The sequence below is a fragment of the Phaenicophaeus curvirostris genome, unplaced genomic scaffold (assembly GCF_032191515.1).
Source record: "Phaenicophaeus curvirostris isolate KB17595 unplaced genomic scaffold, BPBGC_Pcur_1.0 scaffold_300, whole genome shotgun sequence".
NCBI classification, from domain to species: domain Eukaryota; kingdom Metazoa; phylum Chordata; class Aves; order Cuculiformes; family Cuculidae; genus Phaenicophaeus; species Phaenicophaeus curvirostris.
This window is the reverse complement of record NW_027206910.1, coordinates 66,216-93,208: the sequence shown is the minus strand read 5'-3', so window position 1 is coordinate 93,208 and position 26,993 is coordinate 66,216. Positions and strand designations below refer to the sequence as shown.

At 61.6% G+C, this 26,993-nt stretch overlaps 2 protein-coding genes across 7 annotated transcripts in view; both read left to right on the top strand.

Annotated features, from left to right (window-relative positions):
* Window positions 1-6,287: 6,287 nt before the first annotated feature.
* LOC138734907 (HAUS augmin-like complex subunit 7) lies at window positions 6,288-11,569 on the top strand. 4 transcript variants are annotated; one of them, XM_069882733.1, is made up of 7 exons: window positions 8,163-8,221; window positions 8,518-8,604; window positions 8,814-8,933; window positions 9,435-9,519; window positions 9,595-9,807; window positions 10,835-10,916; window positions 11,367-11,569. In XM_069882733.1, exons 2-7 carry the CDS (start codon window positions 8,567-8,569, stop codon window positions 11,414-11,416), a joined length of 588 nt encoding a protein of 195 aa, XP_069738834.1. In that variant the 5' UTR covers window positions 8,163-8,221; window positions 8,518-8,566; the 3' UTR covers window positions 11,417-11,569. The 4 variants fall into 4 exon arrangements, 3 of the variants coding, with proteins under 3 accessions (XP_069738836.1, XP_069738835.1, XP_069738834.1); XR_011339651.1 differs by lacking the exons at window positions 8,518-8,604; window positions 9,595-9,807; window positions 10,835-10,916; window positions 11,367-11,569 and adding exons at window positions 6,288-6,369; window positions 7,044-7,159; window positions 7,260-7,327 and having other exon boundaries at window positions 8,160-8,221; XM_069882735.1 differs by lacking the exons at window positions 9,435-9,519; window positions 9,595-9,807; window positions 10,835-10,916; window positions 11,367-11,569 and adding exons at window positions 6,288-6,369; window positions 7,044-7,159; window positions 7,260-7,327 and having other exon boundaries at window positions 8,814-8,900.
* Window positions 11,570-18,918: 7,349 nt separating this feature from the next.
* The window catches only part of LOC138734908 (filamin-A-like), a 70,380-nt gene continuing 62,305 nt past the window's right edge, over window positions 18,919-26,993 (top strand). For all 3 annotated transcript variants that reach the window (XM_069882738.1, XM_069882737.1, XM_069882736.1), the window contains exons 1-5: window positions 18,919-19,277; window positions 23,582-23,830; window positions 24,432-24,529; window positions 26,403-26,550; window positions 26,623-26,741. In XM_069882738.1, the coding sequence (XP_069738839.1) occupies window positions 18,923-19,277; window positions 23,582-23,830; window positions 24,432-24,529; window positions 26,403-26,550; window positions 26,623-26,741 (969 nt within the window). In that variant the 5' untranslated portion in view covers window positions 18,919-18,922. The remainder of the gene's footprint in view (window positions 19,278-23,581; window positions 23,831-24,431; window positions 24,530-26,402; window positions 26,551-26,622; window positions 26,742-26,993) is intronic.

The window sequence follows — 26,993 nt, the reverse complement described above, 5'->3', positions numbered from 1 at the left end:
AGCCCAGCTCCCTCCTCTCTACAATGTCCTTTCAGGGAGTTGGAGAGAGCAATGAGGTCTCCCCTCAGCCTCCTCTTCTCCAGGCTAAACACCCCCAGCTCTCTCAGCCGCTCCTCATAAGGCCTGTTCTCCAGCCCTTTCACCAGCTTTGTTGCTCTTCTCTGGACTCTCTCCAGAGCCTCAGCATCCTTCTTGTGGTGAGGGGCCCAGAACTGAACACAGGATTCGAGGAGCGGTCTCACCAGTGCCGAGTCCAGAGGGAGAAGAACCTCCCTGGACCTGCTGGTCACGCCGTTTCTGATCCAAGCCAAGATGCCATTGGCCTTCTTGGCCACCTGGGCCACTGCTGGCTCATGTTCAGTCGCTGTCAACCAACACGCCCAGGTCCCTCTCCTCCAGGCAGCTTTCTAGACAGACTTCTCCCAGTCTGTAGCTGCTCAGGGTTGTTGTGCCCCAAGTGCAGGACCCGGCATTTGGCCTTGTTTAACCTCCTGCCATTGGACTCTGCCCAGCGGTCCAGCCTGTTCAGATCCCTTTGGAGCCTCCCGACCCTCCAGCAGATCGACACTTCCACCCAGCTTAGTGTCGTCCGCAAACTTGCTAAGGGTGCACTCGGTGCCTTCATCCAGGTCATTGATGAAGACATTGAACAGGGCTGGACCCAGCCCTGAGCCCTGGGGAACCCCACTTGTCACTGGCCTCCAGCTGGAGTTAACTCCATCTCCCACCACTCTCTGGGCCCTCCAGCCAACCAGTTTTCCACCCAGGAGAGTGTGCGCCTGGCCAGGCCAGAGGTGACAGTTTCTCAAGCAGAACGCTGTGAGAAACTCTGTCAAAGGCTTTACTGAAGTCCAGGAAGATCCATCCACAGCCTTTCCCTCATCCAGCAGCCGAGTCACTTTGTCATAGAAGGCGATCAGGTTAGTCTGGCAAGACCTGCCTTTTGTGAACCCGTGTTGACTGGGCCTGATCCCCCGGTTCTCTTGCATGAGCTTCATGATAGCACTCAAGATCACCTGCTCCATGACTTTCCCTGGCACTGAGGTCAGACTGACAGGCACAACATCAGCCTCCAGTCCAGTGGGACTTCCCCAGTCTTCCAGGACTGTTGGAAGATGATGGAAAGGGGTTTGGCCAGCACACCCGCCAGCTCCTTCAGTACCCTAGGGTGGATCCCGTCCGGCCCCATAGACTGGTGGCTGTCCAGTCGGGCTAGCAAGGCTCTGACCACCTCCTCTTGGATCACGGGAGCCTCATTCTGCTCCTCTAGCTCCTGGGTTTGTCCACAGACGGAACGACCCTCCTTACGACTAAAGACTGAGGCAAAGAAGGCATTAAGTACCTCAGCCTTGTCCTCATCCCCTGTCACTGTTGTTCCTTCTGTGTCCAATGGGGACTGTATGGTCTCCCTAGTCCGCCTTTTATTATTTATATGTTTGTAGAAAGATTTTTTGTTCTCTTTCACTGACTTGGCCAATCCAATTTCTAGCTGAGCCTTAGCCCTTCTGATTTTTCCCCTACACAATCTCACTTCCCTCCTGTAGTCCACCCAAGAGGCCTGTCCCTTCTTCCAGAGCCCATAAACATTTCTCTTCTTCTTGATATCCCTCAAGATCTCTCTATTCAACCAAGCTGGCTTTCTCCCCTGCCGGCTTTTTTTCCGGACCGCGGGGATGGCTTTCTCCTGAGCTGCTAGGACCACCCCTTTGAAGAGCTCCCAGCCCTCCTGGGCTCCCTTGCCCTTGAGTACTGTCTCCCATGAGACTTCGCCAACCAGCCTGCTGAAGAGATCACAGTCTGCCCTCTGGAAATTTAATGCTACCGTCTTGCTAACCACCCTCTTCACTTCACCTAGAACAGAAAATTTTATCATCTCATGGTCACTTAGTCCTAGGCGTCCACCTCCCGCCACATCCCCCACAAGGCCTTCTCTGTTCACCAACAGCAGGTCCAGGAGGGCACCCTCCCTGGTTGGTTCATTCACCAGCTGTGCGAGGACGTTGTCTCCCACGCACTCCAGGAACCTCCTAGACTGCTTCCTTTCTGCTGTGTTGTACTCCCAGCAGATATCAGGCAGATTGAAGTCTCCCACCAGAACGAGAGGCATCGATCTAGAGATTAACCCCAGCTGCTCACAGAAGAGCTCCTCAGCTGCTTCTCCTTGGCTGGGAGGTCTGTAACAGACTCCCATCACAAAATCTACCTTCTGGTGGGCTCCTCTGATTTTGACCCACAGGCACTCCACCTCCTGATGGCCACACTCCATCTCAATGGAGTCCAAGTCCTCCCTCACAAAGAGGGCTACCCTGCCTCCTCTCCTGCCCTTCCTGTCCCGCCTGAAAAGCTTGTACCCCACCATAGCCGCACTCCAGTTATATGAGTCGTCCCACCACGTTTCCGTGATGGCAACGACATCATAGGCCCCTTGCCCTACGACAGCTTCCAGCTCTTCCTTCTTATTCCCCAGGCTGCGTGCATTGGTGTAAATGCCCTTCAGCTGAGCTGCCGAGCCTTCAGCCCTCCTAGAGGGAACAGGGCTCGTTCCCAACTGCCTGGTAACTGGAGTAGTTGACACCAGCGTGCCTGCATCTCCCTTGGCACCCCGAGGGGTGTTCTCCCCCACTTTCTGTGCGGTGAGGTACTGGTGGTCCTCGCCCGCGCACCCTCTCCCAGTCACCAATTCCCCACGTCCAGGCTCGTTCCTGTCTAGCCTGGGCTCAACCCCCTCCCCCTTCACATCCCCCTCCCCCCTTCACATGGATATTGCTCCATTGCTCCTTGGTGTCTCTCCTGACTCCCCCCGTTTTCTGCTTTGCTAACAATGCCTTTATTACTTGAGGGGCACGTTCAATAATGCCATGACTTGGTAAATGGAGATCAAGACTTTCTGGATCATCTATTAGATCTACTTATAAATTCAAAATATTTACCGTGTACCACTTAGCACATTCTTTTGTCATTGGGATAGAAATGATTGTCGAGCCTTGGCCTAATAACTAAACACTTCTTTTTCTTCCCTCGCTGATTATCATTGTAATCATTTCAAATTTAGTGAGTATGTTTTTTGGGGTTAATGTGGTAAAATATCCACTCAATAATTTGTAATGAAGCTTTTGAATTTTCCTCTATTATTGCCTCAATTATCCCTAAAGGTTGTCTGCACTAGGGCCCAGCAATTGCTGACGAGCAACATTGGAATGCAGAGCGTTCTCACAACATTTTCCTAGAGAGATAACACCCTTAACTCCTTTAGACTGCTGCAAAGCTGAAAGAAAGAAAAAAAGAACTTAGAAAGGAAGGAGGAAAAAGGGGGGGGGGGGGGGGAGTGCACTCACACACATACAGCTGCATGTTTTGCTAGGTATTTTAAAACTTTTCCTTCTGAAGCCTTTCATTCCAAAGGTCCCCAGGTAAATTTACCTGTTTGCCGGCTTAGTGGACATTTGAGAGTGAAAGGTCCCAGAAATGTATTTAATAAGGCTTATATCGATTGTCTAAGAAATATTTCACTTATGGTAGTCTTTTGTAGTTTCTGCACTGATAGAATCACGAACTGGTCAGTTGAACCACAGCCTCTGTCTCTTCTTGGGGTACAATTGCTGAAAAACAAATCAGATGAGTGATTCTAGTGCCCTTTGATAGAAAGTCAGAAGGCAGAGGCATCCAAGCTATTCCTTGCATCACTCTCGTAAAGTCGCATCAGTCAATTCTGGTAAAACAAGCAATCTTTGTAACAGGTGATGATGCAATTAACATTCAATAATTAACAGTGGGTCTGATTTTTCAAAATCCCGTTGAAATATCAGGGCATGAGGCTGTCGAGCGGCATTTAAAATGATCAGGTAAGAAGGTAACGCGGGAGCCCACCGATGTGCTTGTTTCAAGCTGATTGCCGCAGCGACCTTGTGTAAGGAGTTAGTGGCCTCAGGGCCAAGACTGCGGTGGGAACACAAGTCAGTATCTCCCTGGAGCAGTTTGAACAAGGGGCCGAAATCCGTGTTAGACATTCCCAACAGCGGCCGGACCCAACTGATTGTGCCTAACAGTTTCTGTACATCATGCTTAAAAAAGGCTCATTTGTATGAACCAGTCTGTGATTGCCTAGTTTAGGGTAAAAACCAATCCGTTTGGAACACGCCTCTTGTAACCACTATAAAAATGTGTTTTAACCACAATAAATCGGACACTTTTGCTTGTATCAAGCTATCGTCCCGTCTCTTATTCGCGGCAGGGGGATACAGACCCTATTTGGGGGGTATAGGGAGACTATGGGTGGATATAGGGACCACATGGGGGGGTATGGGGGCTCTAGGGGGGAGTATAGAGACCCTATGCGGTGATAGGGCCCCTGTGGTGGGGTATGGGGGCTCTGTGGCGGGGTATAGAGACCCTATGGGGGGGTATAGGGAGACTATGGGGGCTCTATGGGGGGATATAGAGGCCCTGTGTGCGGTATGACTGATCTAGGGGGTTGTATAGGGACCCTATGGGGGGGATAGGGACCACATGGGGGGGTATGGGGGCTCTGTGCGGGAGTATAGAGAGCCTATCGGGGGATATAGGGCCCCTGTGGTGGGGTATGGGGGCTCTATGGGGGGATATAGGGCCCCTGTGGTGGGGAATGGGGGCTTTGTGGGGGAGTATAGAGACCCTGTCTGGGGGTATAGGGTCCCTGGTGGGGGGTATGGGGGCTCTGAGGGGGAGTATAGAGACCCTATCGGGGGGTATAGGGACCCTGGTGGGGGGTATGGTGGCTCTGTGGGGGAGTATAGAGACCCTATCGGGGGGTATAGGGACCCTGGCGGGGGGTATGGGGGCTCTATGGGGGGGTATAGGGACCCTATGTGGTGATAGGGACCCTGTGGTGGGGTATGGGAGCTCTGGGGGGTGGTATAGAGACCCCATGAGGTCTTACGGGGGCACTTTGGGGGGGTATAGGCAGCCTACAGGGTGATAAGGACCCTGTGGTGGGGTATGGGGGCTCTATGGGGGAGTATAGACACCCTATAGGGGAGTATAGAGACCCTGTAGAGTGGTATGACAGTTCCATAGAGGGGTATACGGATTCTATAGGTGGTTGTAGGTCGTCTACAGGGTGATAAGGACCGGGTGGTGGGGTATAGGGACCCTGCGGGGTGATAAGGACCCAGTAGTGGGGTATGGGGGCTCTACGGGGGGATATAGGTACCCTATGGGGGGGTGTAGGCAGCCTACAGGGTGATAAAGACCCAGTGGTGGGGTATGGGGGCTCTATGGGGGGTTATAGGGACCCTATGTGGGGCATAGGGACCGTAAGGGTAGCTATAGAGACCCTGTGAGGCATATAGGGAACCTATGAAGGGGAATAAAAATCCTATAGGGGCCTATAGAGGCTCTATGGGGCATGGAGAAGGTCTGTAGGGATTGGGGGGGGGCTATAAGGACCCCATGGGTGGGGCCATAGGGAGTCTATGGCGCTGGGGGGGGTCAATAGGAACCCTATCAAGGCTACAGGGACCCTATGGGGTCAGTGGGATGGGGCTATAGGGGCTCTATGGGGCAGGAGGGGCCACTGGCGACCCCATAGGATGCTGTGGGGCCCTATAGGTCCCTATGGGGCAGGAGGGGCCACTGGCGACCCCATAGGATGTTGTGGGGCCCTATAGGTCCCTATGGGGCAGGAGGGGCCAGCGGTGACCCCGTAGGATGCTGTGGGGCCCTATAGGTCCCTATAGGTCCCTATGGGACTGGGCCCCCCCCTAAGGAAATGAGGCAGCGCCGGAAGCAGCTGCCCGGGCCCTGATAGCGCAGGGGGGTTGTTATCAGGGGGTAATTAACGGGGACTCATTAAGGCACTGTCACTCATTAGCAGGGGTTCGTTAAGGGGGGATCATTAAGACTCATCCTTGCAGACGCGTGTTACACACCTTCATGGGGTCCCAGGGCTCCAGCACGTCCTGTCCTACACCAGGCCCCCCCCCCCACCCCCAAACAAACCCGGGGGGCGGGGCCGGCGGCGGCGCGGGAAGGGGTTTGATTGGTCAATGGCAGCAGGGGGGCGGGGCCACGGCGGCACCAGCCAGTCAGGATCCGTCTCAGCCAATGGGGCGGGGCCAGGCGGGCTCAGCTGGTGGGGGCGGGGCCAAGGCGGACACAGGCGGGAGGGGGCGGGGTCATGGCGGCATCAGCCAATCAGACGCGGGTGTGGGCGGTCTCTCTCTCTCTCTCTCTCTCTCTCTGCCAATAGGGGGCGGGGCCAGGGCGCCTTCAGCCAATCAGAAGCGGAACCGGGCGGTTTATCAGCCAATAGGGGGCGGGGCGCGCTCAGGGCGGGAAATGGCGGCGGCGTTGGAGGAGGCGGCCGCCGCGGCTTTGCTGGAGCGGCTCGGGGTGACAGCGGGACGGGGGGTCCCTGGGTCCTAAAGGGGGGGCCCTGGGTCCTAAAGGGGGGGCCCTGGGTCCTGAGGAGAGGGAGGGTGCGTCCCCCTGGTCCACTTGATGAGGGGCAGGTCCTAAATGAAGTCCTGGTTTCTCTTTCGGGGTGAGGGGGGACCTGGTGTCCCTTTGGGGGTGAGGGGGGGATCCTGGTGTCTCTTTAGGGGTGAAGGGGGGTCCTTGGTTTCTCTTTGGGGGTGAGGGGGGGGCCCTGGTTTCTCTTTGGGGGTGGGGGGGTCCTGACCCTTTGGGGGTGGGTGTCGCTGTCACCTCAGGGGGTCCTGGTTCTCTTGGGGGGTCAGTGCCTTGGGGGGGGGGGGGAGTGTCTGATACCTGAGGGGAGACCCCAGTTTCTCTTGGTGGGGTGGGAGGGGTTCCTGGTATGTTGGTGGGGGGCTCTGCTACCTTGGGGGGGGGGACCACGATATCTTTGGTGGGGGGGGAGCAGGTCTGGTTCCTCTTGGGGACCTAAAAGCAGGAGAAAAGACGGGGGGAGCCGCCAATGTCGCAGGATCTCAGTCCTGGGAGGTCCTGCTGCCTGAGGGGGGGCTGCTGCTACCCCCAGGGCTCCTGTTTCTTGGGGGGGTGGTCCCCAATATCCCTCTTTTGCCCCCCCCCCCCCCCCCCAGGCCCTGTCATGCCCCGCCGTGGTGCCGCTGCTGCCTGTGGACCCCGATAAGGCTCTGGGCCTGCTCTGCACCCCCTCTCTCCAGCGCCTGGAGCTGCTCGAGTGGCTCTGCCTCCGGTATCGGGGTGGGGGGCGCTCACTTTAACCGCCCCCCGAACTCTGCACCCCGCTCCGTGTGACCCCCTCCTCACTGCTCACACCCCCCCCCCCCCCCCAGGGTGTATCCCCCCTTCGCCAACCGCCTGGCTGCCCTGCAGGATGGGCCCCGCGATGCCCGGCTGCGAGGTACAGACCCCCCGACCCCCAACATTGCCTTCTGGCACCCCAAAAATGAACCCCCCCTGCCCCCGAACCACCCCCAGACAGCCTCTGCCCCCCCAAACCGCCCTCCCTCCCCAAAACCAACCTCCACCCCCAAAACCAACCCCTCAAACCAGCCCCAAACAGCCCCCGCCCCTCAAACCAAGTTCCTACCCCCCAAAACCACCCCCCAAAAACCACCCCCAGACAGCCTCTTGCCCCCCAAAACCAACCTTCACCCCCCCAAACCGACCCATCAAACCAGCCCCACCACCTCCAAACAGCCCTGACCCCTCAAAACAAACTCCTACCCCCAAAAACCACCCCCAGACACCCTCTTGACCCCCAAACCGAATTCCCTCCCCAAAACCACCCCCCAAAACCAAACTCCACCCCCCAAACCAACCCCTCAAACCAGCCCCACAGCCCCCACCCCTCAAACCAAGCTCCTACCCCCCCAAAACCACCCCCCAAAAACCACCCCCAGACGGCCTCTTGCCCCCCAAAACCAATCTTCACCCCCCCAATCCACCCCCTCAAACCAGCCCCACCACCCCCAAACAGCCCCCACCCCTCAAACCAAACTCCTATCCCCCGAAAACCACCCCCAGACAGCTTCTTGCCCCCCTAAACCGCCCTCCCTTCCCAAAACCACCCCCCAAAACCAACCTCCACCCCCAAAACCAACCCCTCAAACCAGCCCCAAACACCTCCCGCCCCTCAAACCGAGCTCCTACCCGCCCCCAAACCACCCCCACCCCCCAAAACTCCCCCCCGCTCCCATTCCCAGTCCCCCCAGTTTCCACTTGTCTCCCAGAAGTGGCTGCACTGGGAGCGAAGCTGATGCTGTGCCGGGAGGACGATCTGGCACTGGTAGAGGTGGGTTTGGGGGGGCTGGGGGGGTTGGGGTCACCTGGGGGGGGGAATTGGGGGTCTGGAGGGGGTTGGGGTCACCTGGGGGGGGGGAATGTGGGGCCTGCGGGGTGTTGGGGTCACCTGGGGGGGGGAATTGGGGGTCTGGAGGGGGTTGGGGTCACCTTGGGGGGGGGAATTGGGGGTCTTGGGGGGGGACTCTGTGGCCTGGGGGGGGTTGGGTCACCTAGGGGTGAAGTGGGGGGACTGGAGGTGAACTGGGGGGCGCTCTGGGGTGACCCCATGTCCGTCCCCCCCCCCAGGGCACGGCCCCCCCCGAGCAGCAGCTGGAGTTCATTGAGGACCTGCTGGATGCAGGGGAGGGGCAGCGGGGTCTGTGACAAGGACAGGTGGGGGCTCCGACCCCCCCCTCCCCATCTCCACTCTCCATTTTAGACCCCCCCTCCTCCATTTTAGACCCCCCCCTCCTCCATTTGAGCTCCCCCCCCATTTTATTTGGGACCCCCCCTCTCCTTTTTGTAACACCCCCCCTCCTCTTTTGAGGGCCCCCCCCCCCCTTCTTCATGACCCCCCCTCTGATTTTTGGGCCCCCCCCCAGGTGTGCCCGCATCACCCAGTTCCTACACAGGCTTTTGTGGTCCCCTGAGGGGGAGGTGGTCTTGAACCCCCCTTTGCCCCCAACCCCCACCGTGTTGGATGAGGACGCCCCAAAACCCAGGTACTGGGGGGGGGGGGTGCAGCATCTAGGGGGGTTATGGGGGGGTCCCCAGCATTTTGAGGGGGGTTATAGGGGGGTCCCCAGCATCTTGAGGGGAGTTTTGGGGGGTCACCAGCATCTTGAGGGGAGTTCTGGGGGGTCCCCAGCATCTTGAGGGGAGTTTTGGGGTGTTGCCAGCATCTGGGGGAGGTCCCCAGCATCTTGAGGGGGGTTCTGGGGGTCCCCAGCATCTTGAGGGGAGTTCTGGGGGTGTCGCTAGCATCTGGGAGGGGTCCCCAGCATTTTGAGGGGGGTTATAGGGGGTCCCCAGCATCTTGAGGGGGTTCTGGGGAGTCACCAGCATGTTGAGGGGGGGTTATGGGGAAGGGCAGCATCTTGGGGGGCCTGAAGGGGTTATAGGGGGGGGTCACCGGCATCGGGGGGGGGGGGCAGCATCTAGGAAAGGGTCTAGGGAGTATGGGGGGGTCCCCGTTATCTACCCTGACCCCCCCCAAATTCCAGGAGCCCCCGTTCTCGTCCCTCGGTGTCAGAGCTGGCGGCGACTCTGCGGGGGCTGCGGCAGCGCCTGGAGCTGCTGGAGTCACAGGTGAGGCCGGAGAGGGGGCTTGGACCCCCCCGCAGCCCTTTCTTTTCCTCCCTGACCCCCCCTTTTTTCTCACAGAACCCTGAACTGGGGGGGTCTCCGGGCCCGGCCCCCCCAGCCCTTCCCGCACTGGAGGTGGCGGCACGGGATCTGACCCGCCTGGCCACGGCTTTTGGGGCGTCGGAGCTGGGGGCGCCCGGTGGGGGGCTGGGAACGGGGAAGGCCCCCCAGCTCGCCCCCTGTGGCGCCCTGGTCCCCCCCGTCTTGCAGGGCCTGCGGAAACTGGAGCAGGTATAGGGGGTGAACCCCCAAACGGGGGTGTTGGGGGGACCCTGTGGTCCATGGGGGGGGATTTGTGGGTCCTTGTGCCCCATGGAGGGGATTTGGGGGTCCCTGTGCCCCACAAGGAGGTCTTTGGGGGTCCCTGTGTCCCATGGGGGGGAGATTTGGGGGGCTCCTGGGTCTCATAGGTGGAGTTGGGGGTCTTATAGGGGGTTGAGGGGGTTCCCTGTGCCCCATGGGGAGAGACTTGGGGGTCCCTGTGCCCCATAGGGAAAGACTTGGGGGTCCTCGTGCCCCTTGGGGGTATTTGGAGGAGTCAAAAGGAGAGTTTGGGGGCCCCTGTGCCCCATCAGGGGAATTTGGGGGCGTCTTTGTGCCCCCATCAGGGGTATTTTGGGGTCCCACAGTGATTTGGGGGGTTCCTGTGCCCCATAGAGAGGGATTTGGAGGGGTCAAAAAGAGTGTTTGGGGGCCCCTGTGCCCCATGGAGGGGGTTGGGGGGGGTCCCTGTGCCCCACAAGGAGGGATTTGGGGGTCCCACAGGGAATTTGGGGGTCCCTGGGACCCATAGGGGTGGATCTGGGGGCTCCTGAGGCTCATGGGTGGAGTTGGGGGTCCCCCAGGGGGTTGAGGGAGGGTCCCTGTGCCCCATAGGGGGGAGATTTAGGGGGCTCCCGGGTCTCATAGGTGGGGTTGGGGGTCCCACAGGAGGTTGAGGGGGTTCCCTGTGCCCCTTGGGGGGGATTTGGGGGTCCCTGTGCCCCTTGGGGGGGATTTGGGCACAAGGGGTTGAGGGGGGTTCCTGTGCCCCACAAGGAGGGGATTTGGGGGTGCCTGTGCCCCATGGGGGGGTGGGACTTGGGGGGGCTCCTGGATCCCATGTTGGGGTTGGGGGGCCCTAGAGGGATTTAGGGGAAGTCCCTGTGCCCCCTAAGGAAGGATTTGGGGGTCCCCACCGGGGATTTGGGGGTCCCTGTGTCCCGTGGGGGTTCTGGGGGGGTTATTTTGGGGTCCCTGACCCCCCGTTCCCCCCCAGTCCCTGTCGGCCGTGGTGCAGCTGGTGGACACGGCCCGGGAGGTGGCGCAGCTGGCGGAGGGGGCGCAGCTGAGCTCCATGGGTGAGGGGGGACCCAAAACCGGGGGGGCACCCCAAAACACACCGGGGGGGGGGGGCTTCGGGGGTGGGGAATGAATGTGTTGGGGGCTTGGATTTAGAGGGGCTCAGACTGGGGGGGGGCTCTGAGAGACTTAGAGGGGGCTTGGATTTGGGGGGGCCCTGAGGGTGTTGGGGGGGGCTTGGATTTGGGGGGGCTCAGATTGGGGGGGCTGGAAGAGAGTTGGAGGGGGTCTCTGATTTGGGGGGGCCCTGAGAGCGTTGGGGGGGGGCTTGGATTTGGGGGGAGCTCAGCTTTAGGGGGGGGCTCTAAGAGAGTTAGAGAGGGTCTTGGATTTGGGGGGGGCTCTGAGTGTGTTGGGGGGGGTCATTGGAGTTTTTTGGGGGGGGTGTTAGGTTTGGGGGGGGCTCCAACTCACCTATTTTTGGGGTCTCCCCCCATTTTCTCCCCCAGAGGCTCAGGTGGTGGCGCTGAAGAAGCACTTTGGTGTCCCCCCCCCTTAATTAAAAAGATTATAGAGGTATGAGAAGATGTTAATTAGTGTTTATTATGGGGGGGGCGCTCTGGGAGGCCCCTTGGGCCTCCCCCCCCTTTAATTAAAACAATTAAAGATGTAGAAGAAGATGCTAATTGATGTTTTTTGGGGGGGGTGGTGCTGTGGGAGGCCCCTTGCCCCCCCCCCCCCATAATTAAAAGGATAAAAGGGGTATGAGAAGATGCTAATTAGTGTTTATTGAGGGGGGGGGCGCTCTGGGAGGCCCCTTCAGGACCCCCCCCCCCCCTTAATTAAAAGGCTTAAAGAGCTTGGAGACAATGCTAATTAGTGCTTATTATTGGGGGGGGGCACCCTGGGAAGCCTCTTGGAGACCCCCCCCAATCAAAAGAATTAAAGAGGTAGGAAAAGATACTAATTAGTGGGGTTTTTGGGGGGGGGGGGGGGGGGCGCCCTGGGGGGGTCCCCAAGGGCCTCAGGGTTCTATTTTCAGCTGGGGGGGCAGGGCTGGGGGGGGGCAGCTCGTTTTAGGGCCCTATAAGGGAATCGGCGCTGGCGCCGTGTTTACACCGTGAGTCAGCGCCGGAATCCGGAGCGGGGGGGGGCACTAACCAAACCCCCCCCCCCCCCCGAATTCCTTGGGGGTGAGGGAAGGCCAGAGCTCAGACACCCCCCCCCCCCCCAAAAAAAAAACCTAGGAAAAAGGGGACCCCGGGACCCCCAAAAACCACCTGGGGGGGCAAAATGGGCTCCTGGGATGCACAAAAATGTCCTGGGGGGGGCAAAAGGGGCTGTCGGGATCCTCAAAAATGGACCCCGGGACCCCCAAAACTCTCGGGGGGGGGGGGGGCAAAATGGATCCCTGGGACCCCCAAAATCCCATGGGGGGCGCAGAATGGAACCCAAGGGCCCCCAAAAATTGATCCCCGGGACCCCAAAACCCTCTGGGGGGAGGTAAAATGGGCCTCTGGATCCCCAGAAATCTCCTGGGGGGGCAAAATGGGCCTCTGGGATCCCCAAAAATCCTCTGGGGGAGCAAAATGGACCCCTGGGATCCCCAAAAATCCTCTGGGGGGGGGCAGAATGGATCCTTGGGATCCTCAAAAAGCAAGTGTGGAGGGGAATGGACCCCTGAGAGGGAATGGACCCCTGAGACCCCCCCAAACTACTCGGGGGGGGCAAAATTGATCTGTGGGGTCCCCAAAACCTCCCTGGGGGGGCAAAATGGACCCCTGGGACCCCCAAAAACCCTCTGGGGGGGTCCCAATGGAGCCCTGGGACCCCATGAAGGTGTGTAACACGCGTCTGCAAGGATGAGTCTTAATGACCCCCCCCCTTAACGAACCCCCGCTAATGAGTGACAGTGCCTTAATGAGTCCCCGTTAATTACCCCCTGATAACGACCCCCCTGCGCTATCAGGGCCCGGGCAGCTGCTTCCGGCGCTGCCTCATTTCCTTAGGGGGGGGCCCAGCCCCATAGGGACCTATAGGGACCTATAGGGCCCCACAGCATCCTACGGGGTCACCGCTGGCCCCTCCTGCCCCATAGGGACCTATAGGGACCTATAGGGCCCCACAGCATCCTACGGGGTCACCGCTGGCCCCTCCTGCCCCATAGGGACCTATAGGGACCTATAGGGCCCCACAGCATCCTATGGGGTCGCCAGTGGCCCCTCCTGCCCCATAGAGCCCCTATAGCCCCATCTCACTGACCCCATAGGGTCCCTGTAGCCTTGATAGGGTTCCCTATATGCCTCACAGGGTCTCTATAGCTACCCTTACGGTCCCTATGCCCCACATACGGTCCCTATAACCCCCCATAGAGCCCCCATACCCCACCACTGGGTCTTTATCACCCTGTAGGCTGCCTACACCCCCCCATAGGGTACCTATATCCCCCCGTAGAGGCCCCATGCCCCACCACTGGGTCCTTATCACCCCACAGGGTCCCTATACCCCACCACCCGGTCCTTATCACCCTGTAGACGACCTACAACCCCCTATAGAATCCCTATACCCCTCTATGGAACTCTCATACCATTCTACAGGGTCTCTATACCCCACTATAGGGTCTCTATACCGCCCCCCAGAGCCCCCATACCCCACCACAGGGTCCTTATCACCCTGTAGGCTGCCTATGCCCCCCCAAAGTGCCCCCGTAACACCTCATGGGGTCTCTATACCACCCCCCAGAGCTCCCATACCCCACCACAGGGTCCCTATCACCACATAGGGTCCCTATACCCCCCCATAGAGCCCCCATACCCCCCGCCAGGGTCCCTATACCCCCCGATAGGGTCTCTATACTCCCCCACAGAGCCCCCATACCCCACCACAGGGGCCCTATCACCGCATAGGGTCCCTATACCCTGCCATAGAGCTCCCATACCCCCCGATAGGGTCTCTATACTGCCTCCTAGAGCCCCCATACCCCCCCATGTGGTCCCTATATCCCCCCATAGTCTCCCTATACCCCCCGAATAGGGTCTGTATCCCCCCATAGTCTCCCTATACCCCCCGATAGGGTCTCTATACTCCCCCGCAGAGCCCCCATACCCCCCCATGTGGTCCCTATCCCCCCCATAGGGTCCCTATACAACCCCCTAGATCACTCATACCCCACACAGGGCTCCTATATCCCCCCATAGAGCCCCCATAGTCTCCCTATACCCCCCCACAGAGCCCCCATACCCCACCACAGGGGCCCTATCACCGCATAGGGTCCCTATACCCCCCCATAGAGCCCCCATACCCCCCGATAGGGTCTCTATACTCCCCCCTAGAGCCCCCATACCCCCCCATGTGGTCCCTATATCCCCCCATAGTCTCCCTATACCCCCCAAATAGGGTCTGTATCCCCCTATAGGCTGCCTATACCCCCCCCACCCAGCATCTCCATAGACCCCCTTAGGGTCCCTATCCCCCCACTATGACCCCCCCCCCTTTTCCCCCCGGGGGGGGCGGGGCTGTCTCTGCCCGTTACCAATTAAGGCTCCGCTCTCGCTTCGAGCCCCCCCGGCTGCGCCCCCCGCCGGGGCTCCAGCTCCTCCTGCTCCCCGGGCTGCGGCTCCAGCTCCTCCTGCGGCTCCTCCAGCAGCTCCTGCAGCTCCTCCAGCAGCTCCAGCGCCGGCTCCAGCCGCTCCGGGTGAGCTGCAGGGCTGGGGAGGGGCCAGGGGACCCCCAGAATGGGGCTGGGGGACCCCCTGAGTGGGAGCAGTGAGGGTGACCCTCCTTTTGGGGGGTCTAGGGGCTTTTTGGGGAGCCTCTGGGGGGGTGTCACGAGAAGAGCCCCCCAGGAATGGGGCTGGGAGACCCCCTGAGTGGGACCCCCTCCGCTTTTGGGGGGTCTAAGGGCTTTTTGGGGAGCCCCTGGGGGGGTGTCGTGAGGAGAACCCCCTAGAAATGGGGCTGGGGGACCCCCTGAGTGGGACCCCCTCCGCTTTTGGGGGGTCTAGGGGCTCTTTGGGGAGCCCCTGGGGGGTGTCACGAGGAGAACCCCCCGAGAATGAGGCTGGGGGACCCCCTGAGTGGGACCCCTTCCGCTTTTGGGGGGTCTAAGGTCTTTTTGGGGAGCCCCTGGGGGGGTGTCACAAGAAGAACCCCCTAGGAATGGGGCTGGGGGACCCCCTGAGTGGGAGCAGTGAGGGTGACCCTCCTTTTGGGGGGTCTAAGGGCTTTTTGGGGAGCCCCTGGGTGGGTGTCACGAGAAGAACCCCCCCCCAGAATGGGGCTGGGGGACCCCCTGAGTGGGACCCCCCTCCGCTTTTGGGGGGTCTAGGGGCTTTTTGGGGAGCCCCTGGGGGGTGTCACGAGAAGAACCCCCCAGGAATGGGGCTGGGGGACCCCCTGAGTGGGACCCCCTCCGCTTTTGGGGGGTCTAGGGGCTTTTTGGGGAGCCCCTGGGGGGTGTCACGAGGAGAACCCCCCGAGAATGGGGCTGGGGGACCCCCTGAGTGGGACCCCCTCCGCTTTTGGGGGGTCTAGGGGCTTTTTGGGGAGCCCCTGGGGGGTGTCACGAGAAGAACCCCCCAGGAATGGGGCTGGGAGACCCCCTGAGTGGGACCCCCTCCACTTTTGGGGGGTCTAGGGGCTTTTTGGGGAGCCCCTGGGGGGTGTCACGAGGAGAACCCCCCGAGAATGAGGCTGGGGGACCCCCTGAGTGGGACCCCTTCCGCTTTTGGGGGGTCTAAGGTCTTTTTGGGGAGCCCCTGGGGGGGTGTCACAAGAAGAACCCCCTAGGAATGGGGCTGGGGGACCCCCTGAGTGGGAGCAGTGAGGGTGACCCTCCTTTTGGGGGGTCTAAGGGCTTTTTGGGGAGCCCCTGGGGGGGTGTCACGAGAAGACCCCCCCCAGAATGGGGCTGGGGGACCCCCTGAGTGGGACCCCCTCCGCTTTTGGGGGGTCTAGGGGCTTTTTGGGGAGCCCCTGGGGGGGTGTCGTGAGGAGAACCCCCTAGAAATGGGGCTGGGGGACCCCCTGAGTGGGACCCCCTCCGCTTTTGGGGGGTCTAAGGGCTTTTTGGGGAGCCCCTGGGGGGTGTCACGAGGAGAACCCCCCCCCCAGAATGGGGCTGGGGGACCCCCTGAGTGGGAGCAGTGAGGGTGACCCTCCTTTTGGGGGGTCTAAGGGCTTTTTGGGGAGCCCCTGGGGGGGTGTCACGAGAAGACCCCCCCCCCAGAATGGGGCTGGGGGACCCCCTGAGTGGGACCCCCTCCGCTTTTGGGGGGTCTAGGGGCTTTTTGGGGAGCCCCTGGGGGGCTGTCACGAGAAGAGCCCCCCCTGAATGGGGCTGGGGGACCCCCTGAGTGGGACCCCCTCCGCTTTTGGGGGGTCTAAGGGCTTTTTGGGGAGCCCCTGGGGGGTGTCACGAGGAGAACCCCCCCCCAGAATGGGGCTGGGGGACCCCCTGTGTGGGGAGAAAGGGGGGGGCACCCTATTTTTGGGGTTCTGGGGGAGCATTTGAGGGACCCCTTGGGGGTGTCGTGAGGAGAAGCCCCCCCGAAATGGGTCTGGGGGAGCCCCTGTGTGGGGAGAAAGGGGGGGACCCCGCTTTTGGGGTCTGGGCAGCATCTTGAGGGAAACTTTGGGGGTGTCGTGAGGGGATCCCCATTTAGTGGGGTGCGGTAAGGGGGTCCCAGGTGGGGTCCCCTAAATTGGGGGGCAGCAAGGGGGTCCCAGGTGGGGTCTGAGGTGGGGGTCCCGTAAATTGGGGTGCACAAGGGGTCCCAGGTGAGGGTCTGAGGTGGGGGTCCCCTAAATTGGGGTGCAGGAAGGGGTCCCAGGTGGGGGTCCCCTAAACTGGGGTGCGGCAAGGGGGTCCCAGGTGGGGGTCCCCTAAACTGGGGTGCAGCAAGGGGTCCCAGGTGGGGGTCCCCTAAATTGGGGTGCACAAGGGGTCCCAGGTTGGGGTCCCTCAATGCGAAGGTCCATAAATAGGGGTTCAGGGTGTCCCCCGAGCTGGGGCCCTGGGGGTCTCCCCGGGGAGGGGGAGATACCCTTAGGCCCCGCCCCCACACCAAGCCCCGCCCCCAACCCCCTCCCCTCTTTCCCCTCCCCTTCCCTCTCCCCTTCTCTCCCCCCCACTCCCCCCATGAGCGCTCCCTCTCCCCTCTAACCCCTCCCTCTGCCCTCTCCCTCCGACTCCTCCCACCCCCTCTCCCCTACCACCCCTAACCCCCCTCCCCCCCTCCCCTCCCCCTTCTCTCCCCCTGCCCCAAGCCCTCCTTCTCCCCCCCTTCCTCCCCATCTTCTTCCACCCCCTCCCCAAGCTCTCCCTCTCCCCTCCCTCCCCCAACTCCTCCCTCACCCCCTCTCCCTCTCCCCTAACCCCCCTCCCCATCTCCCCTCACCCCTCCCACCTCTCTCCTCCCCATCTCCCCCCAAGCCCCCATCCCACCCCGTCTCCCCTCTCCCAACCCCTCCCTCTCTCTCCTAACCTCTCCCCTCTCCCCCTCAACCCCTCCCTCTCCCCTCTCCTCCCCCTCTCCCCTCCCTTAACCCCTCCCTTCTCCCCCGTAACCCCTTCCCTCTCCCCGTCCCTCCCCAGTCTCCTCCTCCTCAACCCCTCCCACCCCTCTCTCCCTCTCCCCTAACCCCTCCCTCTCCCCACCAACCCCTCCCATCCCCTTCTCCCCCTGTTTCTTAACCCCTCCTCTCCCCCAACCCCTCCCTCTCCCCTTCTCCCCTCAACCCCTCCTACACCCCTCCTCTCCCCCTCCCTCTCCCCCTCTCCTCTCCCCCCCAACCCCTCCTCCCCCCCTTTCCCCCACCCCAACCCCCTCTCTCCCCCCTTACTCCTCCCTCTCCCCCCTTACTCCTCCCCCTCCCCTAACCCCTCCCTCTCCCCCTCTCCCCCACCTTTAAACCCCCCTCTCCCCTCTAACCCCTCCCAATCCCCCCTCCCCCACCCCTAACCCCTCCTCTCCCCTCTAACCCCTCCTCTCCCCCTCTCTAACCCCTCCCCTGATCCCCCCGTCCCCTCAGGGCGATGAGCACCCCCTCTCCCCTCCTCTAACCCCTCCCTCTCCCCCTCCAGGCCCTCCTCTCCCCCCTAACCCCCCCTCTCCCCCAACCCCTCCCCTAACCCCTCCCTCTCCCTCCCCAACCCCTCCTCTCCCCCTCTCCCCTCCTCTAACCCCTCCCTCTCCCCTTCTCCCCCAACCCCTCCCTCTCCCCCTCCCTCTCTCCTCTCCCCCCCAACCTCTCCTCTCCCCCCTAACCCCTCCCCCCCCTCCCCCCTAACCCTTCCTCCCCCCCTCCCTCCTCTAACCCGTCCCCTGATCCCCCCTGTCCCCCCAGGGTGACGAGTGCCCCCTCTCCCCCACCCCTAACCCCTCCTCTCCCCCCAACCCTTATTCCCCCCTCTCCCCCCTCCCCCCCTCTAACCCCTCCCCTGATCCCCCCCGTCCCCTCAGGTCGATGAGCACCCCCTCTCCCCTCCTCTAACCCCTCCTCCTCCCCTCTCCCCCTCCCTCTCCACCCCAACCCCTCCTCCCCCCCTCCCTCTCCCCTCTCCCCTCCAACCCCTCCTCTCTCCCCTAACCCCCCCCCTTCCCCCCTCTAACCCCTCCCCTGATCCCCCCGTCCCCTCAGGGCGATGAGCGCCCCCTCTCCCCTCCTCTAACCCCTCCTCTCCCCACTACCCACCCCCTCTACCCTCTAACCCCTCCTCTCCCCTCTCCCCCTCCCCTACCCCCCCTCTCCTCCCCTAACCCCTCCCTCTCCCCCCAACCCCTCCTCCCCCCTCCTCCCCCTCCCCTCCCTCTCCCCCCGCTCCCCTCCCCTAACCCCTCCTCTCCCCCTACCCCCCCTCTCCCCCTCCCCTAACCCCTCCCCTGCTCCACCCCCATCCCCTCAGGGCGATGAGCGCCCCCTCTCCCCTCCCCTAACCCCTCCTCCCCCCCCCTCCCCTCTCCCCCTACCCCCCCTCTCCCCCTACCCCCCCCCTCTCCCCCTACCCCCCCCCTCCCCCCCCCCAGCCCCTCCCCCCCGCTGACCCCTCCCGCTCCCCAGGGCGATGAGCGCGGGCCGCGGGCCGCGGGCGCAGGAGGCGCCGGGGCGGGCGGAGGCGGACGGCGAGATGCCGGCCACCGAGAAGGACCTGGCCGAGGACGCGCCCTGGAAGCGCATCCAGCAGAACACCTTCACCCGCTGGTGCAACGAGCACCTCAAGTGCGTCCAGAAGCGCGTGGGCAACCTCCAGACCGACCTGGGCGACGGGCTGCGCCTCATCGCCCTCCTCGAGGTGCTCAGCCAGAAGAAGATGGGCAGAAAGTACAACGCCCGCCCCACCTTCCGACAGATGCAGCTCGAGAACGTCTCCGTGGCCCTCGAGTTCCTCGAGAGGGAGAACATCAAGCTCGTCTCCATCGGTGAGGCGCCGGGGGGGGGGGGGGGGGAGAGAAGGGGGAGGGGAAGAGCGGGGTCTACGGAGCCCCCCTCCCTCCATAACGGGGGCCTGAGGAGCCCTCCGCCTCCATAAAGGGGTGTGGGGAGCCCCCTCCCTTGATAAAGGGGTCTGGGGATCCCCCTTCCTCAATAATTGGGGGCTGAGGAGCCCCCCGCCTCGATAAAGGGCTGTGGGGAGCCCCCCTCCTCGATAAAGGGGTCTGGGGATCTCCCTTCCCTCAATAAAGGGGTCTAGAGATCCCCCGTCCTCGCTAATTGGGGCCTGAGGAGCCCCCTCCTCTTGATAAAGGGGGCTGGGGAGCCCCCCGCCTCGATAAAGGGGTCCTCCTCCCTCGATAAAGGGGTCTAGGGATCCCCCTCCCCTCGCTAATTGGGGCCTGGGGAGCCCCCTCCCCTCGCTAATTGGGGTCTGGGGAGCCCCCTCCCCTCGATAAAGGGGTGTGGGGAGCCCCCTCCCCTCGCTAAAGGGGTCTGGGGATCCCCCCCCTCGATAATTGGGGCCTGAGGAGCCCCCTGCCTCGATAAAGGGGTCCTCTCCCCTCGATAAAGGGGTCTAGGGATCCCCCTCCCCTCGATAAAGGGGTCTGGGGAGCCCCCTCCCTCCATAATGGGGGTCTAGGGTGTCCCCTCCCTCAATAACGGGGTCTGCGGATCCCCTTTCCTCCATAACGGGGGTCCAGGGAGCTCCCTCCATCGATAAAGGGGTCTAGGGAGATCCCTATCCCGATAAAGGGGGTCTAGGGAACCTCCTATCCCAGATAATGGGGATCTAAGGAGCCCCCCCCCCCCGATAATTGGGGTCTGAGGAGCCCACCCCTCGATAATTGGGGTCTGGGGAATCCCCCTCCCTCGATAAAGGGGTCTGGGTAGCCGCCCCCCCCCCAGTAATTGGAGTCTAGGAAGATCCCCATCCAGATAAGGAGGGTCTAGGGAGTTCCCCCTGCTTCGATAAAGGGGTCTGGGGTGCCCCCCCCCGATAATTGGGGCCTGGGGATACCCCAGCCTCGATAAAGGGGTCTGGCGAGCCCCCCCATCCCAGATAATTGGGGTCTGGGGAGCCACCCCCCTGCTAATTGGGGTCTGGGGATCCCCCTCCCCCAATAATTGGGGTCTGGGGATCTCTCTCTCCTGGATAGTTGGGGTCTAGGGACCCCGCCCCCTCTGATAATGGGGGTCTGGGGAGCCGCCCCCCCCAGATAATAGGAGCCCCCCATCCCAGATAATTGGGGTCTGCGGACTGACCCCCTCCCCCCCCCCGATAATCGGGGTCTGGGGAGCCTCCTCCCCCAAATAATCAGGGTTTGGGGAGCCCCCCCAGACCCACGTAGCAGTAGGGAGGCACTGGGACACCCCCCAATGATGGGGGTTTGGGGGAGCCCCCCACAACCCACATAGCAATAGCGGAGTAGTGGAGACCCCCCAACTCCCAGAATAGGGGTTTTGGGGAGCCCCCCCAGCCCCACGTGGCAATATTATGCAGGGGGGGCCTTCTTTGACCCCCCAACAGTGACGGGGGAGCCCCCCAAAGGAGGAGGAGGATGGGAACCGCCCCCCCATGGTAATAGGGTGCCTGGGGGAGCCCCCCCCAAAAGGGGGAGTGACGGTGGGAGCCCCCCCAGACCCCCAGAGCAGTAAGAATGGCTTGGGGAGCCCCCCCCAAAGTGGGGAAGGAGGGTTTGCGCCCCCTCCCCGGAGCCCCCGTAGTTACAGGGACCCTCTCCCCTCTTTGTGACCCCCCCCATGTGGTCCGTAGAACACCCCCCCCCCCCCATTTTTGGGCCCCCCCGGCCCCGCCCCCCCCCCATAACAAAGGCTGGGGGGGGCGGTCCCGCTCCCATCCCAGGAATGTTGGGGGGGGGGGGGGGGCCTCGCCCTGCGGTTCCCCGCATCCCGATTGCGGGCGGGGCTGGGGGGGCCGGGGGGGGGGGTCCGAGAAGGGGGGGGGGGGGGGGCGGCGCCTCCGGAGCCTGAGCCCTTATAAGGCCAAAAAATGCTGGAGCGGGGGAGGGGCCGGGCGGGGCGGGACCCCCTCCCCCACCCCGAAGAGCATCCCTGCCCCCCACCCTCCCCCGAACCCCTAAGGGGTCTTGGGCGTGTGGGACCCCCCCCCCCGATAACCCCTAACGGGGACCCGGGTGTATGGGACCCCCCCCCCAAACCCCTGTTGGGGACCCGGGTGTGTGGGACCCCCCCCCCCCCCAAACCCCTGATGGGGTCCCGGGTGTGTGGGACCCCCCCAAACCCCTAATGGGGACCCGGGTGCGTGGGATCCCCCCTAAAACCCTAATGGGGACCCCCCTAAAACCCTAATGGGGACCGCAGCATGTGGGACCCCCCGTAAATCCATAACGGGGACCCAGACATCCAGGGACCCCCCTCTAAACCACTAACGGGGACCCAGGCGTGTGGGATCCCCCTAAACCTCTAACGGGGACCCTTCCCAACCCCCTGATGGGGACCTGGGCATGCGGGACCCCCCAAACCCCTAACGGGGACCCTTCCCAAACCCCTGATGGGGACCTGGGCATGTGGGACCCCCCTAAACCCCTAATAGGGTCCCGGGCATCCAGGGCCCCCCTCTAAACCTGTGATGGGGACCCAGGCGTGTGGGGTCCCCCTAAACCCCTAACGAGGACCCTTCCCAAACCCCTGATGGGGACCTGAGCAGCCAGGGACCCCCCTCTAAACCCCTGATGGGGACCCAGGCATGTGGGACCCCCCCTGAACCTCTAACGGGGACCCTTCCTAAACTCCTGATGGGGACATGGGCATCCAGGGACCGCCCCCAGTGCCCCCCAAATCCCTAATGGGGACCCAGGGATCCTCCCTCCCGGCCCCCACGATGCCTAACAGGGATCTGGGCTTTTGGGGACCCCCCCAACCCCCTAACAAGGCCCTGGGCGCGCCCCCTCCCCGTGTCCCACCCGTGGCTCCTGTGTCCTCGTGCCCCGGCACCTCCGTGTCTCCATCCTCCCGTGTCCCTGTCCCCCTCCCGTGTCCCTGTCCCCATCCCACAGAGTCTCTGATTCCCCCTGTCCCCACGATGTCTCCACACGCTGTGTCTCCCATTCCACCGTCTCCGTCTGGGGGAGGATGGAGAGTGTCCCTGTCCCCACGTCCCTGTCCCCATCCTTCAGGATCCCTGATCTGTCTCTAGGTTGTCACATCCCTTTCCAGTGTCCCGGTCCCCCACCCACGGGGCCTGTCACCCCTCTGTGTCCCCTCGGCACAGGCGTAGGGTGCCCTGTGCCCTTCTCCGGGGTGGCTTCATGTCCCCCCGCTCCTCCTTACGGAATCACAGAATCACCAGGTTGGAAAAGACCCGCTGGATCGTGGAGTCCAACCGTCCCCATCAATCACCAAACCGTGTCCCTCAGCGCCTCGTCCGCTCGTTTTTAAACCCCTGCAGGGAAGGTGACTCAACCCCCTCCCTGTTCCAGTGCCCAGTGATCCTTTCCGTGAAGAATTTTTCCCTGATGTCCAGTCTGAACCTCCCCTGGTGGAGCTTGAGGCCATTCCCTCCCTCCTCTCCACAACCTCCTCTCAAGGAGTTGGAGAGAGCAATGAGGTCTCCCCTCAGCCTCCTCTTCTCCAGGTTCCTCCCCCACTCCTCATAATCCTCGTTCTCCAGCCCCCTCACCAGCTCCGTTGCTCTTCTCTGGACTCGCTCCAGAGCCTCAACGTCCTTCTTGTGGTGAGGGGTCCACAGCTCAACAAAGTTCTCAAGGTTTGGTCTCCCCAGGGCTGAGTCCAAGGGAGAAGAACCTCCCTGGCCTTGCTGGCCACGTTGTGTCTGCTCCAAGCCAAGATGCCCTTGGCTTCTCCTAGGTTGGATCTCCCCAGGGTTGTTGAGCCCCAAGTGCAGGACTTGGCATTTGGCCTCGTTAAACCTCATCCCGTTGGTTTCAACCCATGGATCCAAGCAGTTCAGATCCCTTTGGAGAACCTCAAACCCCTCCATCAGATCCATGGATCCAAGCAGTTCAGATCCCTTTAGGAGAACCTCAAACCCCTCCATCAGATCCATGGATCCAAGCAGTTCAGATCCCTTTAGGAGAACCTCAAACCCCTCCATCAGATCCATGGATCCAAGCAGTTCAGATCCCTTTGGAGAACCTCAAACCCCTCCATCAGATCCATGGATCCAAGCAGTTCAGATCCCTTTAGGAGAACCTCAAATCCCTCTAGTAGATCCATGGATCCAAGCAGTTCAGATCCCTCTGGAGAACCTCAAACCCCTCCGTCTGATCCCCCCGTGTCCCCGCAGACAGCAAAGCCATCGTGGACGGGAACCTGAAGCTGATCCTGGGGCTGATCTGGACGCTGATCCTTCACTACTCCATCTCGATGCCCATGTGGGACGAGGAGGATGAGGAGGAGGCCAAGCGCCAGACGCCCAAGCAGCGCCTGCTGGGCTGGATCCAGAACCGCCTGCCCCAGCTGCCCATCACCAACTTCAGCAAGGACTGGCAGAGCGGCCGCGCCCTGGGAGCCCTGGTCGATAGCTGCGCCCCCGGTGAGGGCTTGGGGGGGTCCTGGAGAGGTTTGGGGGGGTCCTGGAGGGGCTTGGGGGGTCCTGAAGGGGGGGACACAATGTGAGGAGGGGTCCTGGTCCAGCCACCCATCACCAACTTCAGCAGGTACGACCCTGGTCCCATAGCTGGGTGCCTGGTGAAGGGCTGGGGGGGCTTCGGGGGGTCCTGGAGGGGCTTCGGGGGGTCCTGGAGGGGCTTGGGGGGTCCTAGAGGGGGGGACACGATGTGAGGAGGGGTCCTGGTCCAGCCACCCATCACCAACTTCAGCAGGTACGACCCTGGTCCCATAGCTGGGTGCCTGGTGATGGGCTGGGGGGGGGTTCGGGGGGTCCTGGAGGGGTTTGGGGGGTCCTGGATGGGGGGACACGATGTGGGGGGGGGGTCCTGGGGACAGACAGGAGCAGGGGAGATGTGTCATGTGTCCTCCCCTCAAATATAAAGGGGGGTGCAGGGATGCTGTGTCCCCCCTCCCAAGTATAAAAGGGGGTGCAGGGTTCTGTGTCCCTCCCCAGCACAAGGAGCGGGGGGTCAGGGAACCTGTGTCCCCCCCACCCCAATTAACCCCTTCTCTCCCTCGCCCAGGCCTGTGCCCCGACTGGGACTCGTGGGACCCCAGCAAACCCGTGGACAACGCGCGGGAGGCCATGCAGCAGGCCGATGAGTGGCTGGGGATCCCCCAGGTGGGTAAGGGGGGGTCCTCCCGGGGCTGGGGGGGCTCCCTGGGGCACGAGAACCATAAAATCACCGAATCCTAGAATCCCAGAATAAGCAGGTTGGGAAAGACCCACGGGATCGTTGAGTCCAACCCTTCTCAGCAATCACTAAACCCTCAGCACCTCAGCCGCTCGGTTTTAAACCCCTCCAGGGAAGGGGCCTCAACCCCCTCCCTGTTCCAGCACCCAACGACCCTTTCCGTGAAGAATTTTTGCCTCATATCCAGCTTGACCCTCCCCTGGTGGAGCTCAAGGCCGTTCCCTCTCGTCTTGTCACTTGGGAGAAGAGCCCAGCTCCCTCCTCTCCACAACCTCCTCTCAAGGAGTTGGAGAGAGCAATGAGGTCTCCCCTCAGCCTCCTCTTCTCCAGGTTCCTCCCCCACTCCTCATAATCCTCGTTCTCCAGCCCCCTCACCAGCTTCGTTGCTCTTCTCTGGACTCGCTCCAGAGCCTCAACGTCCTTCTTGTGGTGAGGGGCCCACAGCTCAACAAAGTTCTCAAGGTTTGGTCTCCCCAGGGCTGAGTCCAAGGGAGAAGAACCTCCCTGGCCCTGCTGGCCACGCCGTGTCTGCTCCAAGCCAAGATGCCCTTGGCCTTCTTGGCCACCTGGGCCCTTGCTGGCTCCTGTTCAACCAATACCCCCAGCTCCTTCTCCTCCAGCCAGGCTTCTCCTAGGTTGGATCTCCCCAGGGTTGTTGAGCCCCAAGTGCAGCACGCGGCTTTTGGCCTCGTTAAACCTCATCCTGTTGGTCTCAGCTCATGGATCCAAGCAGTTCAGATCCCTTTAGGAGAACCTCAAACCCCTCCATCAGATCCATGGATCCAAGCAGTTCAGATCCCTTTGGAGAACCTCAAACCCCTCCATCAGATCCATGGATCCAAGCAGTTCAGATCCCTTTAGGAGAACCTCAAACCCCTCCATCAGATCCATGGATCCAAGCAGTTCAGATCCCTCTGGAGAACCTCAAATCCCTCTAGTAGATCCATGGATCCAAGCAGTTCAGATCCCTTTGGAGAACCTCAAACCCCTCCATCAGATCCATGGATCCAAGCAGTTCAGATCCCTTTAGGAGAACCTCAAACCCCTCCATCAGATCCATGGATCCAAGCAGTTCAGATCCCTTTAGGAGAACCTCAAACCCCTCCATCAGATCCATGGATCCAAGCAGTTCAGATCCCTTTGGAGAACCTCAAACCCCTCCATCAGATCCATGGATCCAAGCCGTTCAGATCCCTTTAGGAGAACCTCAAACTCCTCCATCAGATCCATGGATCCAAGCAGTTCAGATCCCTTTGGAGAACCTCAAACCCCTCCATCAGATCCATGGATCCAAGCAGTTCAGATCCCTTTAGGAGAACCTCAAACCCCTCCATCAGATCCATGGATCCAAGCAGTTCAGATCCCTTTAGGAGAACCTCAAACCCCTCCATCAGATCCATGGATCCAAGCAGTTCAGATCCCTTTGGAGAACCTCAAACCCCTCCATCAGATCCATGGATCCAAGCAGTTCAGATCCCTTTAGGAGAACCTCAAACCCCTCCATCAGATCCATGGATCCAAGCAGTTCAGATCCCTTTAGGAGAACCTCAAACCCCTCCATCAGATCCATGGATCCAAGCAGTTCAGATCCCTTTAGGAGAACCTCAAACCCCTCCATCAGATCCATGGATCCAAGCAGTTCAGATCCCTTTGGAGAACCTCAAACCCCTCCATCAGATCCATGGATCCAAGCAGTTCAGATCCCTTTAGGAGAACCTCAAACCCCTCCATCAGATCCACGCTTCCACCCAGCTTAGTCTCATCTGCTGAACCCCCTCTTTCTGCTCTTCTTCCCCCCAGGTGATCACACCTGAGGAGATCGTGGACCCCAACGTGGACGAGCACTCGGTCATGACTTACCTGTCGCAGTTCCCCAAGGCCAAGCTGAAGCCGGGGGCCCCCCTGCGCCCCAAACTCAACCCCAAAAAGGCGCGAGCCTACGGGCCGGGTGAGTTGGGGAACCCCTGGGTTGGGGTTGGACCCTCGGATCGAGGCAGGAGCTGACGGTTTCGGGGTGCAGGCATCGAACCGACGGGGAACATGGTGAAGCAGCGAGCAGAGTTCACCGTGGAGACGATCAGCGCCGGGCAGGGCGACGTCCTGGTCTACGTGGAGGATCCTGCGGGGCACCGCGAGGAGGTGGGCACGGGGGGGGCTGCGGGGGGGGGGGTCGGGGAGGTTTGGGGGGGTTTAGAGGGGAATTGGGGGTTGTGGAAGGGGGTTGGGGGGAATTGAGGAGGTTTGGGGGGGAATTGGGGGTGTTGGAAGGGGATTGGGGGGAGTTGAGGAGGTTTGGGGGGGATTGGGGGTGTTGGAAGGGGGTTGAGGGGGGGATTTAGGGGCCTGGATGGGGGGCTCTGACGGGGTGAAGGGGCTTTGAGGGGTCTGGAA

Excerpts from the sequence above, each read along its gene's own strand:
- LOC138734907 (XM_069882733.1), top strand. The coding sequence starts at position 8,567 with ATGCAGGGGAGGGGCAGCGGGGTCTGTGACAAGGACAG. Across the intron at positions 8,934-9,434 it reads GAGGACGCCCCAAAACCCAG|GAGCCCCCGTTCTCGTCCCT; the intron begins GTACTGGGGGGG and ends CCCAAATTCCAG. Across the intron at positions 10,917-11,366 it reads GGCGCAGCTGAGCTCCATGG|AGGCTCAGGTGGTGGCGCTG; the intron begins GTGAGGGGGGAC and ends TTTCTCCCCCAG.